We start from the raw sequence: 16,409 nt of genomic DNA on the forward strand, positions 1-16,409 counted from the left end.
CTCTCTCTCCGTCCCTCCCCCACCCTAATCATTAAACTAGTTTTACAGTCATCCTGTTGAGCTCCACTGTCCCTATTAACTCAACAAACCAGAGACCACACGCAAATGTGACCTTTGTCACAGAGACTGTCACTAACGCATTGGTCTCTTCAGCCACAAGCAACGCTGCTCCAGCCGAGGTTTGGAGCAAACAGCCAACAACCAGGATGCATCACCCATGGTCAGTCATGACCGAGGGGGCCCTACGGGACATATTAACACATCCCACATGAACCATTGTGGGCTCCACACTTCCTTGATTATTGTTGCTCTCTGCATTTCTTTCATTCATTTGTCCCAAGTTCTGTATATAACTCTTGTTCCCCTGACTCTCAACCTGAAGAAGGGCCTCGACCATGAAATGTCACTTATTCCTTTTCTCCAAAGATGCTGCCTGACCCGAGTTACTCCAGCTTTCCCTGTCTGTTTTTGGTTTAAACCAGCATCTGCAGTTCCTCCATACACGCCCCTCCCTATCTTGTCGGTGACAGGCAGTTTACTCCTTTTACCCCTGTGTGGCACTTTACCATGTGGCATCTTAAGTTTTTTTTTTTTGTTTTTTTTTAACTATAAGTAGATTGATTCTTTGAAGCTGCTTGCAAGGCATTGGGACCTTTGTTTTGAAAAAAAGCAAGTGGCCACAGGTTTGCAATGTGATTGAGCAAGTCGATGAATTTCTGCAACGCACATTGAGGTCTGTGCAACACATGGCATTTGTGGGGAGGGCGAGTGTTTACAGCGATGAGTGAACTGTGAATAGCGGAGGCTACCTTTTCCTGTTGGGTTTTGTTTTTCTCAAAGCTGTGTTCACCAGACAAGTGGAGAGCAATCTATCGCACTTGTAATCAAAGAGGATGGAAAGACTGAGGGGATGAGTCACCAGCTGCAAAGTATCTAACCACTGGCCTGGTCCGATAGCATTTAAGCTTTTAATTTAAGCCAAGTAACCTACATACCTGTGTAGGAAGGAACTGCAGATGCTGGTTCAAATGAGGTTGTGTGAATCAGTAAAAACTGTGCATACGGTAAAACCAGATGGCACAGTGGTGCAGCGGTAGAGTTGCTGCCTTATAAGTTGCTGCCCTCAAAGAGACACAAAATGCTGGAGTATCTCTGAGACTCACCCACCTGAACAAACGGAATACATATGTGAGAATGCTCTTCTTTGACTACATCTCGGCATTCAACACTATCATTCCCTCAAAACTCGTCCCCAAGCTCCTTGATCTTGGACTGGAGACCCCCATCTGTGGCTGGATATTCGACTTCCTGACGGGCAGGCCCCAGGTGGTGAGAATTGGAAGCCACACCTCTTCCTCACTGATCCTCAACACAGGTGCACCACAGGGTTGTGTGCTCAGTCCTCACATGTACTCCATGTTCATGCAAGACTGCAGTCACAGGGAGAATGTACAAGCAACGGCCGGAGTCGGGATTGAACCCGGGTCCCTGGTGTTGTAAGGCAGCCACTGTGCCACTGGCCTGTCAATTGAAGGGTGCTGGCCAGAAGCGTCACCTATTCCCTTTCTCCAGAGAAGCTGCCTGACCCTCTGAGTTACTCCAGCATTTTGTGTCCACTTCTAACTGAATTGTGAAAGAAACCTTATAACATTTCTGAAGATGGTTGGACCATTGTTGCCTTGCTATTGAACTGTTGCTTCTGATGTTCCTTCACAGAGGGCCCAGTGGATGTAAACATGACTGAAATTTCTTTGGACGAGATTGAGGAATTATTTAGTAAGGATCCTTACATGCAGATTGGTGGTCATTGGAAACCACGGGATTGCATACCACGTTGGAAGGTAGGAAACTGTAGTTTAGTTATGAAATAGTAAAGCTTTGACTTTTTATAGAGAAACTTTATGCCCAAACAAAAGCATTGGGCGCATTGACATTTTGCATGATGAATTATACAGTGAGTAACCTCAAATTTGAGTCTCCTTTCCTGAATGATGATATTCTTGAATTCCGAGTGCCCAAAAAAGATATGAATCTCAGACATGACTATAGTAGTTCATTGAAATTCCACACGTCTTTGAAGTAGTTGTACTAAGATTCACGTCCATCTGATCAACTTGATGAGTAAAGTTTAAGTAAATGTAATAGCTCTCACATCACTAACAACATAGAAAGTTATTACTGTGACTTGTATTGACGATGAAAGACTACTTCAAAGGTAGATAAAAATGCTGGAGAAACTGAGCGGGCGGGGAAGATTCTATGGAGCGAAGGAATAGATGACGTTTTGGGTTGAGACCCTGAAGAAGGGTCTCGACACGAAATGTCACCTATTTCTTCGCTCTATAGATGCTGCCTCACCCGCTGAGTATCTCCAGCATTTTTTTCTACCTTCGATTTTTTTTTTTCAGCATCTGCAGTTTTTTCATAAACAAAGACTACTTCAAATCCATTTGATCCTAAATTAATTTAGTTCTTAGTTTAGTTTTAGAGATACAGCGTGGAAACAGGCCCTTTGGTTTACCGAAGTTCAGGCAGACCATCAATCCCCATACACTAGTTCTATCCGACACACTAGGGACAATTTACAGAAGCCAATTAACCTACAAACCTGTATGTCTTTTGAGTAAGAAACCAGAGCACCTGGAGATAACCCACTCGGTCAAGTGAAGAATGTACAAACTATATACTACAGCACCCGAAGACAGGATCGAACCCGGGTCTTTGGCGCTATTTGGCAGCAACTTTACTGCTGCGCCATCTGCCTTTACTGTATTTACTGTTTCACATGAGTTCATTTGATAGTGTGAGCATGAGCTATTGTGAATGAAGGTCATTAAAATTGTTTGAAAAGCAAATTATGCTTTGAGATCTCGGGTAAATCTAGAGCTGCCACCTGGAAATGATTATGAAATTTTACCGTGGGCTGAATGAGGCATAAGTTGATGCAAGTTTTTGATTAGACATGAATTATTGTGTTGCACTTAGTATTTTTTTTTTAAGATACATTTTTGTCAATCTTGGCTACAGCAGCATTTCCAGTAACTGCAAATTGTAATAAATGCCTGGGGATGTTGAATAAAAGGTTCCAATTAGCACTGCTAGTCTGTAAGAAGATTGTAATCTGAGCAATGAGCACGAATACCAGCGCCTGTAGGATCACTTTCTGAAACTGACTCATTTGATTTCTGAGCTAGTAGATTATCATGGATGGAGGATCATTTGGGGGTTGTTTTGTATCCCCCCCCAACCTATTTTATTTATTTATTTTTTCTTGTTTTTCACGTTTGTTTTTACTGAATGTTACCCCAAGAAAAATCTTTCTATTATAATCTCACTGCATAAATTATGTTTCTCTGTGTAGACCTGTTTTTACTGTATGGTCTCATGCAGTTTCAAAGCAGTATTTTTTCAGTGTTTGATTTCATATTCATGACATTTAGAAACAAAAGTCTGAGTTTTGCACGAAAGACAATAACAATCAACTTTTTATGAAATTTTTGAAGAAGGGTCTCGACCCGAAACATCACCTATTCCTTTTCTCCAGAGATGCTGCCTGAACCAGCATTTTGTATCCATCTTTAGTGTAAACCAGCATCTTATGTTCCTGCCCACACAGTAATTTCTGTGTTTGGCAACTGATAACATTTTGAAAAAATATCAAATATTTGATCATTTTAAGCACCTTTTAATCTAAAATTTGCTGTCCTGAAGTACAAAAAGATTCCATGCTAGTGTTTTACCAGCATAAGTCAGTTCCTCATTGTTAGCCTGCCAAGTATTTGTGCTTTCAATATTTCAGAATGTATCTGGTATTGACAAAAACAAAATACTGGAGTAACTCGGTGAGGCAGGCAGCATCTCTGCAGAGAAGGAATGGGTGGCGTTTCAGATCGAGACCCGAAATGTCGCCCATTCCTTCTATCCGGAGATGTTGCGTCCCGTTGAGTCACTCCAGCGTTTCGTGCCTATCTTCGGTGTAAACCAGCATCTGCAGTTCCTTCCTGCACATTGTACCTGGTATTGTGTAGGAGAGAACAGCAGATGCTGGTTTAAATCAAAGATACACAAAATCAGCGTGTCATTCCAGAGAAGGATGGGCACATTGCACCGTTTTGGGTCAAGACCGTTCTTCAGACTGTTGTAACTAGTATTTCTTTGATGTGCAGTAGAATAATTCCACTTGTGGAGTTATTTCTGTACTAAAGATAGCAATGGCAACGCTTCCTTTCTGGAGCACATTTGAAAATGAAATAAGGTGTGATCAATTGCATCAATCCAACCTGATCATTATTGGAGTAATCGTTGGTTGATGCCCTACGTTTCAGGTGGCCATTTTGATCCCATTCCGTAACCGCCATGAGCATCTTCCTATCCTGCTGAGGCATCTGATTCCATTGTTGCAGCACCAGCGCCTGGAGTTTGCCTTTTATATCATTGAACAGGTGAGTGGTGGAAAAATATTCATCTTTTAAAAGGACTGGAAAATTTTCAAAGTACACCTTTATTGGCATATCCATTAACTAGATCTCAATGAATTAAAAAGAAAATAGTACATTCCTGGAAAATAAAGCGATATCACGTTTTAAGCTGTAAATTGTTGGATGAACAGAAGGTCTTTGACCTGAAATATTGACTTTCTCTTCTGAGTGTTTCCAGCATTTTCTTTCATATAACCTAAATTTCTTGTTTTACTGAAATTCTGTTCTGAAAGCTGTGAAACAAGACATTTCAACAGTTTTATTTTGTTTGCTGTGAGCAAAATGTATCTTTGTCGGAGAATATACCCGAGGTTCTGTCTGCCCACTCTCTCCTCAGTCATCCCCCCCAACACCTACTCCCCTAATGCCACCTTCCTGTGCAGATACCAAAGGTGAAATGCCTATTGCTTGCCGTCCTTTTCTTTTTACTGTCAGGATCCCAAGCATTCTCGGAAGGTGAAATGGTCAAACAGTGGTCACAATCGCAGAATATAACAAAGGCCATTTTAAAATGGGACGGGGCAAAATTTATTCACTCAAGCTGGTGAATTGGTGGAATTTGCTGCCCCAGAGGGCTGTGGGTGCACAGTTATTGAGTTCAGTCAAAAAGGAGATGGATTGATTTGGATATTAAGAGAACCAAGTTACATAGAAAATTAGAGAGGAAGTGGATCAATAATCACCTTGATAAATGATACGGCAGGTGGCCCTATTCCTATAGCTAAACCTTGTGTATTTGTGTTAAAAGATATTTGTGTGTGTGTGCTTAAACAGAGCAGTTGATTTGAGTTTGATTTCTCTTTCACTAGGCTGGGTACCATCCATTTAACCGTGCAATGCTCTTCAACGTTGGATTTATGGAGGCTTTGAAAGACATGGACTGGGATTGCGTGATCTTTCATGATGTGGATCATATACCAGAAAATGACCGCAACTACTATGGTTGTGGAGAGATGCCAAGGCACTTTGCGGCCAAGTTAGATAAATACATGTACCTGTACGTCCTTTCATTATTTACACGCTGAAATGTAGAGCATTCCTCATTAGCCGTATTGTTGTTATTTCCTTCAATCTTAGCAAAATTCAGTGTAAATGGAATTCATTAAATATTTAATTTACATTTTATTTGCCGCGTGCTCTCAAATAGATCTGTACTCTGCAGTATTCTTCACCCAAACCTATAAGTGATTAAAGTGTTTAAGAAGGAACTGCAGATGCTGGAAAATCGTAGGTACAGTACACAAAAATGCTGGAGAAACTCAGCGGGTGCAGCAGCATCTATGGAGCGAAGGAAATAGGCAACGTTTCGGTCCGAAACGTTGCCTATTTCCTTCGCTCCATAGATGCTGCTGCACCCGCTGAGTTTCTCCAGCATTTTTGTGTACCTATAAGTAATTAATTTGTTCGGAGATTTTTTCTTGTACTGTTTTGAAGTATCCAAGGTAATTAAAAAAAAAAAAAAAAAATGTTGTCGTGACTCATTACATTTTTGTTTCCTTTTTTTAAAACCCTCTTAAAAAGATTTGTAGCTCATATATTTTGTTGTATTTCTTCCTGCAGACTTCCTTACAATGAATTTTTTGGAGGAGTGAGTGGATTAACAGTGGAACAATTTAAGAGAATCAATGGATTCCCAAATGCATTTTGGGGCTGGGGAGGTGAAGATGATGATCTTTGGAACAGGTTGGTTAAAGTTCATGCGATGATAAAATTTGTATTGTTCATATGTTTCTTTTCAATACAAAGAACTACACACTTCAATACGTATCACATTGTAGGTAATCCTAATCCACAGTTTCCTGTGAGTGAGAGATTTGAATACTCGGCTTCCAACAGCATTTGCATATAAACGTGTTTCCAACTGACACTTTGCATATACTATTCAATTGATCCATATGGATATTGTTGGCAAGGCAGGCACGAGACGCTGGATAACTCAACGGGACAGGCAGCATCTCTGGAGAGAAGGAATGGGTGACATTTTGGGTCGAGACCCTTCTTCAGACTTGTGCTGTCTGTCCCGCCTGAGTTATGCAGCATTTTGTGTCTATCTTCGAGTTAAACCAGCATCTGCAGTTCTTTCCGACACTTGTTGGCAAGGCTACCTGTCTTACCTCGAACTTCCTTTGGGGATGTTAGAAAAGCTTGACCTGCTGTAATACATGAAAGTACTCCTGCAAGTGAAGAATTAATTGAGGATGGTTGCGCATAAGCTATACCCCGACAATCATGTATTCCTGAGTTACACAGAAAAGCTGGAGAAACTCAGCGGGTGCAGCAGCATCTATGGAGCGAAGGAAATAGGCAACGTTTCGGGCCGAAACCCGTGTAGATGTATCTGTGTAGATGTATCTGTGTAGATGTATTCTGTGTAGATGTATTCCTGAGTACTTGGCAGATACCACATATTTTTGCGCATGCCTCGAATTTATCGGAACTTTTTTTTTTTTTTTACCCTAAATGATTGCAGTTGGTGAACCTTTCTACCCGGTTTCCATTTTGGTAGCACCATTTGGTGTTACACGGTACTTTGCAGCTAGTATAATCGGTCTTGCTTCACTTCCAATTTGAATCGGTTTCATATATTTAGATCAAAGCTATTTGAAGCCAAATATTCAATCTGGGGATTAATTCTGATTCTGTGAGGATTGCAGAAGGGTTGGGATCAGTTGGGCCAATCTGCTGCCAGTTTAACTCACTGCAGTAATGTCAGATATTCCTGAAAATGATGTGGTATCAGCCTAGTGAAAAGACAAATGTAGGACAACTTATTTGCAAGCATGAAATAGACAGAGGTAAGTGATCTCGCACCCAATGGATCTGATCGTAGCTCTGCAGTGCTATTGCATCTCATCATGAATGGAGGTGGGCAGTTTAACCTGAGGTTAACTTGAGGTGAACGAGAAAAATCTAACAACATTCCCATCCTAAACAATGGCAGTGTCCCGCTTGTGGTTGGTAAATAAAAGAGGTCTTTGCAAGCGAGATCAGCCAGAAATTCTGCATAGATGATGCATATTAGCTTGCTCCTTAGACTAAACCATCTGCTGCCAGTTCAACTCACTGCAGACATGTCAAGAAACAGTTGAGATCTCTGGATAAATCAGCAGCTGTGGGTCCAGACAACATTTCAACTGCAGTATTGAAGATAGATACAAAATGCTGGAGTAATTCAGTGGGACAGGCAGCACCACTGGAGAGAAGGAATGGATGACATTTCGGGTTAAGACCCTTTTTCAGACTTCAAGAGATGCTGCATGCACCTGCAGAGTTACTCCAACATTTTGTGTCTGTCTTCGGTGTAAACCAGCATCTGCAGTTTCATCATACATGTACTGCACTGATGGCACTAAGTCAAAACCTGCATTGGCATTCGTAAATTTGGAGAACAACTTCAGCTTGATAATTAGAAAAACATTGATTCATTTCTTGACAGTTAATAATGTACAGTAATTTGAGTGGTAATTTGCTAATTAAGATCTATTGAGTTTTTTTTGTGGTCATTTGGTTCATTTTGCACTTTGTGGAAATCTGAGCTGTATTAAAGCTTGTTTTGGACACACCTTAAGTATTGTAGCCTGGATGTTGTCAAAATTCACAGCATCTGATGTACCAAATGTACTTTTTAAAATATTACCTACATGAATTGGAAGAAGATATGCTTCTGTATTGGTGTACAAAAGTGTGTAATCTGGAATAGATTCATTCACTGAGTACTCTTATTTGGAAACAGTAACAAATGCTTTAAGCCCCTGTCCACACTTAGGAAACCTGAATGGAAACCTTGCGGTTCCCGGAGGTTGCAGGTGGTTGCCGGAGGTTGCAGGTAGTGGAAGCAGGTAGGGAGACTGACAAAAACCTCTGGGAACCGCACGGAAACCTTGGGTGGGGCGCAAAGTCTCCAGAGGTTTCTGTTGAGGTTTCCTAAGTGGGACAGGGGCATAAGACTTTAGGACTTATCTGCCATCACGACTAATAAATTTTCATCCAACTCATCCACCCCCATTCTCTCAGTTGAATCATTTAGATCAGATTGTATAGAACTAATAGAAATGCTTAGTCTTTCATTCATACTTGTGGCCTAAAATCCTTGTCAGTCTAGACTGCTGGTTGAAGCAGCTCATCGAGTTTGCTACTTTATACATACAATTATTTCAACTGATTCTAAATATTGTAGCACATGGTTTAATTCTGGTTCTGAAAATTGTTCTTATCCTTCATTGTTTCTCGTTCAAAATCTTGCAGGCTGCTTTAAAAATCACAATTGACTAAAATCTCCAGCGAGGATTAGAAAACATTTAATGGGACGTCAATGCAGCTGGTATAAAACATTCAGCAGAACAAAAATGTTGCTGCCCAATTTAACATGTCAGTCCTGTTTGAGCGAGCAGGCTTGGTGGTATGGACAGTTAGCAGATCCCTGAAGGGTGGTGGACATTGTCTGTCGTCAGTAAATGCTATGTTTGGAATCTGGGATAATAATTATCTTAAAAACCTTTGTTCCCTTTACAGAAATATTTTAAGATGTCTGATCTTCAAGTATAGAGGGAAACTTATCTCTGTAATTTGGTGATGCCTGGGAGTGTGGATGCTATTATTGAAACGCTTGCTTTAATTTTGGGTCTTTTCGCTTTGGAGTCTCAAATTGTGCTTTTGCATGATTTACAGTTCTTTTTAATTATCTTCGACAAGCTTGCAAGTTATAATTCTGTAATACTTTTCAGCTGGAGGCTCTCCTCGCAAAAGTAGGCGGAGATATTAAGAGTAACATCAAGTGCTGGAGTAACTCAGTGGGTCCGGCAGCATCTGTGGAGGCGACATTTCGGGTTGAGGCCTTTCTTCTGTCTATAGAAGGGTCGGGACCTCAAATGCTGCCTGTCCATTCCCTCCTCGTATGATGTCTGACCCGCTGTGTTAATCCGGTGCTTTGTTTTTTGCTTAAGATTCCAGCATCTTCATTTTCTCATGTCTCCAATAGTCATCTTCTTCTTGCGTATGTTGTGCACAGTCTAAAGTGGTAGGACAATTTGTTCTATTTGATCTTATTTGATTGTGCACGCTGGGTTGATTGCATTCGTTTAAACAGGATGGACCATGTGACGGTTGCAATCTCCCACCCTCAATCTCCCACCTCCCACTCCCACACTTGTCTGATTGGAAAACCATTTTTAGAGCAAGTTTCTTCAGATTTCTTTCCCTCCATTACACACACTGGAGATACAAGGCGGATAATTTAATTTGGTGATACCTTGCCTGGGATCGACGCTCCAACCGCGGCCTGCGGATTTCACCATCGACGAGCTTGCAGTCTCGGGTAGAGACCAATGTAGGGAAGCTCCAAACCGCATAGGTTTCGACCCGGGGTCTGATCGTCCAGCACGGGAGGCGAGATTCCCTCCCCCCCCGGATACAGAAGCTTGATCACCCCGACGCGAGGGCCCAAACACCACCGGCTACGGGAGCCAAGATCGGTCCGTCAACGGAAGGCTCGAGGCCCCCGACCAAAATAAAGAAGGGAAGAGATTGAACTTTTTTTTTCGCCTTTCATCACAGTGAGGAATGAGGAGGAGTCACTGTGGTGGATGTTTATGTTAATGTATTTGGTGTGTTCTGTTGCTCTTTATTGGTATGCCAAATGAAATTCCTTGTCTGTTACAAAACATACTTGGCTAATTAAATATGATTGATTATGATAACTGTTTAACAACCAAGTTGCATTTAATTAAACACTATGACAACGTGATTTAAAAACTGAGTTACTAATTTTCTTGCTTTTATTTTTTAGGGTACAATTTGCAAAACTTACAGTAACAAGACCAGAAGGTGATTTAGGAAAATACAAATCTGTCCCTCACCACCATCGAGGGGAAGTGCAATTCTTGGGAAGGTGAGTACAAGTTTCAAAAAATAATACTGTACTTGTGCATGCCTGTGAGTTTTGTATTCTGGAAACAACAGTAGAAAATCTTTAGTTGAGTTTAGAGATGCAGCCCTTTGGCTCAATGGGTCCCCACTGACCAGCGATTAACTACACGCACTATGAACAATTTTACATTTATACCAAGCCAAATAACCAACGAACCTGGTCATCTTTGGGGTGTGGGAGGAAACCGAAGAACTCTGAGAAACCCCATGCAGGTCACGGGCAGAATGTACAAACTCTGTACAGACAGCACCCGTAGTCAGGATTGAACCCGGGTCACTGGCGCTGTAAGGCAGCCACTCTACCGCTGAGCCACCGTGCCGCCATATAAATAATTTAATAAGTTAAATGATGTCTTGCAATTACATAAGAAGATGGTTGATCTTGTGACTACCATTTACAACTTTGTCTCGCTGGTTAAGCAAATCAAGGAAGAAATAGTTTACAAAATATTTGACTGCTGGGTAAAAGAAAAAAGTTCCATACTTGAAAGATAAACATGAAGATGCAGCAAGGTTCATGTGGGATGTCAGTAGCAAATGTCTAGCAAAGAAAAATTACACCTTAAATAATTTCATCATGGGTATAGATTAAGTAATCATATATAATTATCTGAGCCACTCCTTATTTGATTGATGAATTTTGTGGTAACATTCCAAGCAGCAGAGGCATTGAAATGTTACCAATTAAAGAAAAGCAGCTCAAATTTGCACTAAATTTTAGTAGCAGAGTTTAATTTGTATTACGACAGAATTCTATTAACTGTAGAAGGTATTGATAGTCAATTCGGCTGTATGTATTCCTTTATTGTTTCAAAATTCATCAAAGCATGGATACTGTAACTGAGTACAGAACTCCAATTGAAATACTGCAATTCATAACATTTTACTGCAATTCTTAACAAATTACACTTTGGGTAATAACCTTCCATTAGAACCTAGAAAAGTTAGCAATGAAGGTTTTGTGTTGGAATGGAGGTCAAAGGGGGAAGGTTTGTGATAAACAGAAGGCCAGGAGAACTTGAATGATATAATTTGTGATCAAAGCAAGGAAAGAATAGAAGGGATGTCGGGGAGAAATAGGGGAACTTGAATAAAATCTGCAATTAGCAGAAGAATGGAGTAGTGAAGAGAGATGAGTGCTTTACCAGAAGCACATTGTTTCTATTATTTCCATTCCATGCACAACATTTGGTTCATTTATACATTGGTAAATCAATTGGTTGGCTGTTTTATAGAACACCTCCATTCAGTTGCAAGAGTGGTTTTGTTCTTCCTGTTCTATCATTTTGATTCTTCCTCCCACTCTATAGGCAGCTTGGCATTATACCGCTAGAACATTTTTTAGAAGGGCATTTTCATTGTTGTAGATTGACACCGCGTGGAAAAAGGCCCTTCGGACCAACTTGCCCTCACCAGCCAACTTGTCCCAGCTACATAAGTCCCACCTCCCCGCGTTTGGTCCATATCCCTCCAAACCTGTCCTATCCATGAACCTGTCTCTCTGAAGAAGTGTTTCGGCCCGAAACATTGCCTATTGCCTTCGCTCCATAGATGCTGCTGCACCCGCTGAGTTTCTCCAGCGTTTTTGTGTACCTTTAATTTTTTTCAGCATCTGCAGTTCCTTCTCAAACACTATCCATGAACCTGTTTGACTGTTTCTGAAATGTTGGGATGGTCCCTACCTCAACTATCTCCTCTGGCACCTCGTTCCATACACCCACCACCCTTCGTGTGAATAAGTTATCCCTCAGATTCCTATTAAATTTTTTATCCCCTTCACCTTAAACCTATGTCCTCTGGTCCTCGATTCACCTACCCCGGGCAAGGTTTCATTTTATTAATCTAGTAAACAGACTTCCCATAAAATGAGCGTTCAGTTTGCTTGATGCTATATTATTGCTATGCCTAAACCATACAATGGTGCTTATTGATGTTGGCTAAAACACTTAAATAAAATGACTGATGCAAATAGTAACTACATATTTATTAAATATTGTCTAGGTTTTTAGAAATACACTCCGCCTACACTGATTAATGCACCAGAAATCTTTGTAGCCTTATGAGTTTTTCACATAAAGTGGAAATACCATATGTGTGTTTAATGTGTTCACTATGTTTTTTGATTTGTTCAGTTTTTTAACTTCATCAACATTATTTAATATCTGCAGGATTGCTTTGTAACATTTGACATGACCACTGTATAGTTACTTTTAAAAACACACGCAGTGTCATGTTTTGGGAAGAATAGCTAGCATTCGTATCAGACTTTTGGAAACAAATCTTAATCATAGACCAGACTGATTTTCTAACCCATCAGGCAAATGAAAAGTATATTTCCAGAAACGTGAAGACTTCATCAAAAATAGTCACTTAAGTGACATTGAAAAATTCTCATCACTTGAATGCTTGCTGTCTGTCTATTCAACCTGATTTTAGCATAGTGATCAAACTAATATTTGAAATGTAAACCATTTATTTATACTGTTTCTAAACATTTTAATTAAAATTTGCCTACCAGAACCATATTTGTAAATGTGTCCATTATCAACAATTGGAGCAGAGTATTTTTTAAACTGATGTGCAAGAAATGTTGGTGAAACGTTATATCTGATTTTTCTTCCATGCTTTTGTTGTTGCAGATATGCTCTATTGAGACATTCGAAAGAGAGGCAGCTGCTCGATGGTCTGCAAAACTTGAAGTACTTTCCAAACATCACAGTTGAAGTCTTGTATAAAAACATAACCGTAAACTTAACACCGGAGCTGGCTCCAGTGAGCGATTATTAAGTAATAATAATCAGAGCAGTTTAGTGAGGGTTAGGGTCCTTTTTCAAGAAACAAATAATGGATGTGGAACTTTTGCTGGTTAAAAAAAATCTGCAGTAACAACACAGGACTGTGTGATTGTGAAAAATACATCAAAGGTTTGGGTGTGCAGAGGTTGGTTTCTGTTCAAGGCCAGTGCAGGAAGGGCTGATGGATATGAAACATCAGGTTTGAAATTCATTGTATCATGGATACCTTCAGTGTAACCTCTAATTCCCATTTTCCCAATTGGATAATAGGACAGCCAAGGTAGAAAAGTGAGCTGATGAAACCAAGAATAGTTCCATAGTAACGAGACAAACTGAATTTTTAGGCTGCAGAACCAAATGGAAACTTGCATTGCACTAAGCAGGTTATTTTCCAATCACTTCATTAAATTAGCTAAAAATCATACCATTACCAATTTTTTTTTAATTCACTAGCAATTGTTAATTTACTTCTCGTGGATGAAGTTTTTTTGTAAATAAGCTGTGAATTGCCAGATATTTTTTTATTTATAGTCTACTAAACCACAAAGTTTACATGTTGAGATCAATGATTATGTGTCTGATGCTATTGTCTAATTGGGCACGGAATACTCTGGACATCATCCCTTTAATTTTAAAAGTAAGGGGATTTGATTAGTGCGTGTCTCTGTACATATGATTTAAGATGTTTTGTTTTCATTGTCTTTACTGCTACACATTCACGCTGCTGAAATCCATGGATTGCTCCCAGAAAGGTTGCTATTTCTTCTCCAAGCTGAAATGCTCCATTTTGGTTGCATCAATTTATTTAGTGTAGCTGTTTTTTATTTGAATCCACTATGCTTTGTTACAAGAGAACCGTGCGTGCCAATGATGCTGTGGCATTCTGGTAGCCGTTAATAAATTGCAAGTATTTACATGCTGAATATCGTGGCCACATCAACACTGCTGCAGTATTTGAAACTGCTGGTGATGCAATTTAGTAACTTGCCGATTTCCTCTTTTACCATAATGTTCCGTTCTGAGGGTCCAAACTTCTTCTCTGATCCACGGCAGCTGATACATTTGGTTTATCTGTCTGAATAAATCAGGGATTTCCTTTGTCCTTTCCCCATACCTACCCCTCCTTCCACCAACTCCCCAGCCAGCATATTTATACAGATCTGTGTTATTTAGTCGGTGCTAAAACCTGTTTGCATGAATAGCTTTTTGAAATATTTCTACAATCAGATGTCGTAACAGGACACTACATTAGGCTGTGGTATGATATGGACAAGTCATACCCAAGATTCCTACAAGTTTGTGCCAAGGATAAACGAGGCATTTCTCCATGTTTTAGCTCTTCTGCTGGAGGTCTGTTATGCACACCAAGAGAAAGGATGAGCAAAAGAGAATGTTTAAAAAAAAAATTAATAAAAATTGTGGTTTATTTATCTGTATATTTTTGTATCCATCTTAGGTTTGCACCTTTTATGGTTCATAATCTCATCCACAATGAATGGTAGTGACATTACATAGACCCCCATCTCTGGAGTAAGGAGCAATCCATGTGAATAACCTTCTGAGCTTTTGTTGCTAGGTCATGATCAGTCCATATGAGAGGACGTCTAGGGATGAAAATTTTCATGTCCATTCTTTTTTAGCATAAAGGTTGGTTTGAGTCCAAAGTTAAATTATTTTGGACTCTGCCAATTTTTTTTTTTGTTAAAATTTTCGACAGAATTTCATTCAATTAGACTTCTGTCCTTGAAAGGCTGATAGTCTTATTCACTTTATTTGCATTTAAAGCTGATGTTTCACAAAAGAGAATTTTATATATATTTATACATATATATATATATATAAACATGAAGAGTATGATGCAGGTAGAGCGTGTGGCAATAAAGAGAATATTGATTGCTGTTGGTAGCGGTATAAAATAATATATTGCTATTTCTGAATCCAGTATACTGCTTCAAAACAGAAAATAAGCTTATAGTTGTATTTCATTTTGATGATTGCTGTATGTAACTATATTTTGTGCTTTCCCTTCTTTCTATTCCTTTCTATGTTCCTGCATTCTTATTCCTCACCCCTTTTATCCTCTTCATACCTTCTCTTCCCCCCCCCCCCCCCCCCCCCCCCAACCAAAATCATCCCTTCCAGTGGCTTTGATGAAGCACTTAAATATATACAGTTCATGTTTAAGTGTTTTTAATGCTATTTAAGTTTTGTGTATTTCTATAAAGGATAAATATTTCACTTGCATGTCCCAAACTACTATAAAAGGCATCTTAAAAATGCAATACAGGTTATCCGTTGAGAAAATGCAGTAAGGCAGAGCGCACACTGAACTATTATTGCTTGTGGTAATTTTCAGTTTTAATTCTTAGTGCAAGTATAAAATAATTTGAGCCATAGGAAAAATTTTAAGGACAAATATACTTTTCATTAATTTCATTTAGGATTCCATTTTGACACAGGCACATTCTGTGTTGTGGCAAATCTTAGTTCCCCGTTTTGATCATTATTGGTGCACCAGTCCCACTGTACGCAAACATTTTGCCACAAATTGTCCCAGGTAGTAAGAAACAAAAGGAGAGCCAAAAATCTCTTAAATTTCGACGAAAAACTGCAGGCAGTTGTGTAAAACACCTAACAATTCAATCTTTTCTCCAATGTTGGCATGAATTGTTTATAGAATACTGTTTAACTTTTTTGTTGTTCCGTCTAGTTTTTTGCATGTTTTCGAGTAGAGCTGGACAAATCAGCAAAGTTCTCAATCTGTGCACTGAAAAGCATCAAAGTATTACTTCTCACCTCAAAGCCTTCTGTCTTATCTTTCACACGTTTGATCATTTGTTTATACATTTTTGTATTAATTTATGGATGATTTTCAATAAAAAGTGACACATGCATTGAGTTGGCGTAGAATTTCAGTAATTCATTAGGCTAGGATTTACATTCATCGTACTATTTAAAACGAGCAAACGTGGTTGTTCACAAATTAAATCGTAAGTATAATCATCTCAACAACGTCATTGAAGGTGAACTAGGCAATCCAGGTTTAAATACAGGACCACAAACAATTGGGTGTTGAGTTTCTTCAGCATCAATGAGTGAGAGGGGTGCAGCTGGAGCAGAGGGAGAGCTACTATCTCTCAGCCCCAAAGACCCAGGTTCAACCCTGACCTTGGCTGCTGTCTGTGTGGAGTTTGCACATCCTCCTAGATCC

The 16,409-nt window shown here is 39.6% G+C and overlaps 1 protein-coding gene across 2 annotated transcripts in view; it reads left to right on the top strand.

Moving 5' to 3' along the window:
* The window catches only part of LOC129707455 (beta-1,4-galactosyltransferase 5-like), a 61,525-nt gene extending 46,212 nt beyond the window's left edge, over nucleotides 1-15,313 (top strand). For both annotated transcript variants that reach the window (XM_055652493.1, XM_055652494.1), the window contains exons 4-9: nucleotides 1,717-1,841; nucleotides 4,326-4,442; nucleotides 5,288-5,475; nucleotides 6,039-6,161; nucleotides 10,264-10,365; nucleotides 13,043-15,313. In XM_055652493.1, coding sequence (XP_055508468.1) covers nucleotides 1,717-1,841; nucleotides 4,326-4,442; nucleotides 5,288-5,475; nucleotides 6,039-6,161; nucleotides 10,264-10,365; nucleotides 13,043-13,190 — 803 coding nt within the window. In that variant the 3' untranslated portion in view covers nucleotides 13,191-15,313. The remainder of the gene's footprint in view (nucleotides 1-1,716; nucleotides 1,842-4,325; nucleotides 4,443-5,287; nucleotides 5,476-6,038; nucleotides 6,162-10,263; nucleotides 10,366-13,042) is intronic.
* Nucleotides 15,314-16,409: the final 1,096 nt, after the last annotated feature.

The sequence above is a fragment of the Leucoraja erinacea genome, chromosome 21, assembly GCF_028641065.1.
Source record: "Leucoraja erinacea ecotype New England chromosome 21, Leri_hhj_1, whole genome shotgun sequence".
Lineage (NCBI taxonomy): Eukaryota > Metazoa > Chordata > Chondrichthyes > Rajiformes > Rajidae > Leucoraja > Leucoraja erinaceus.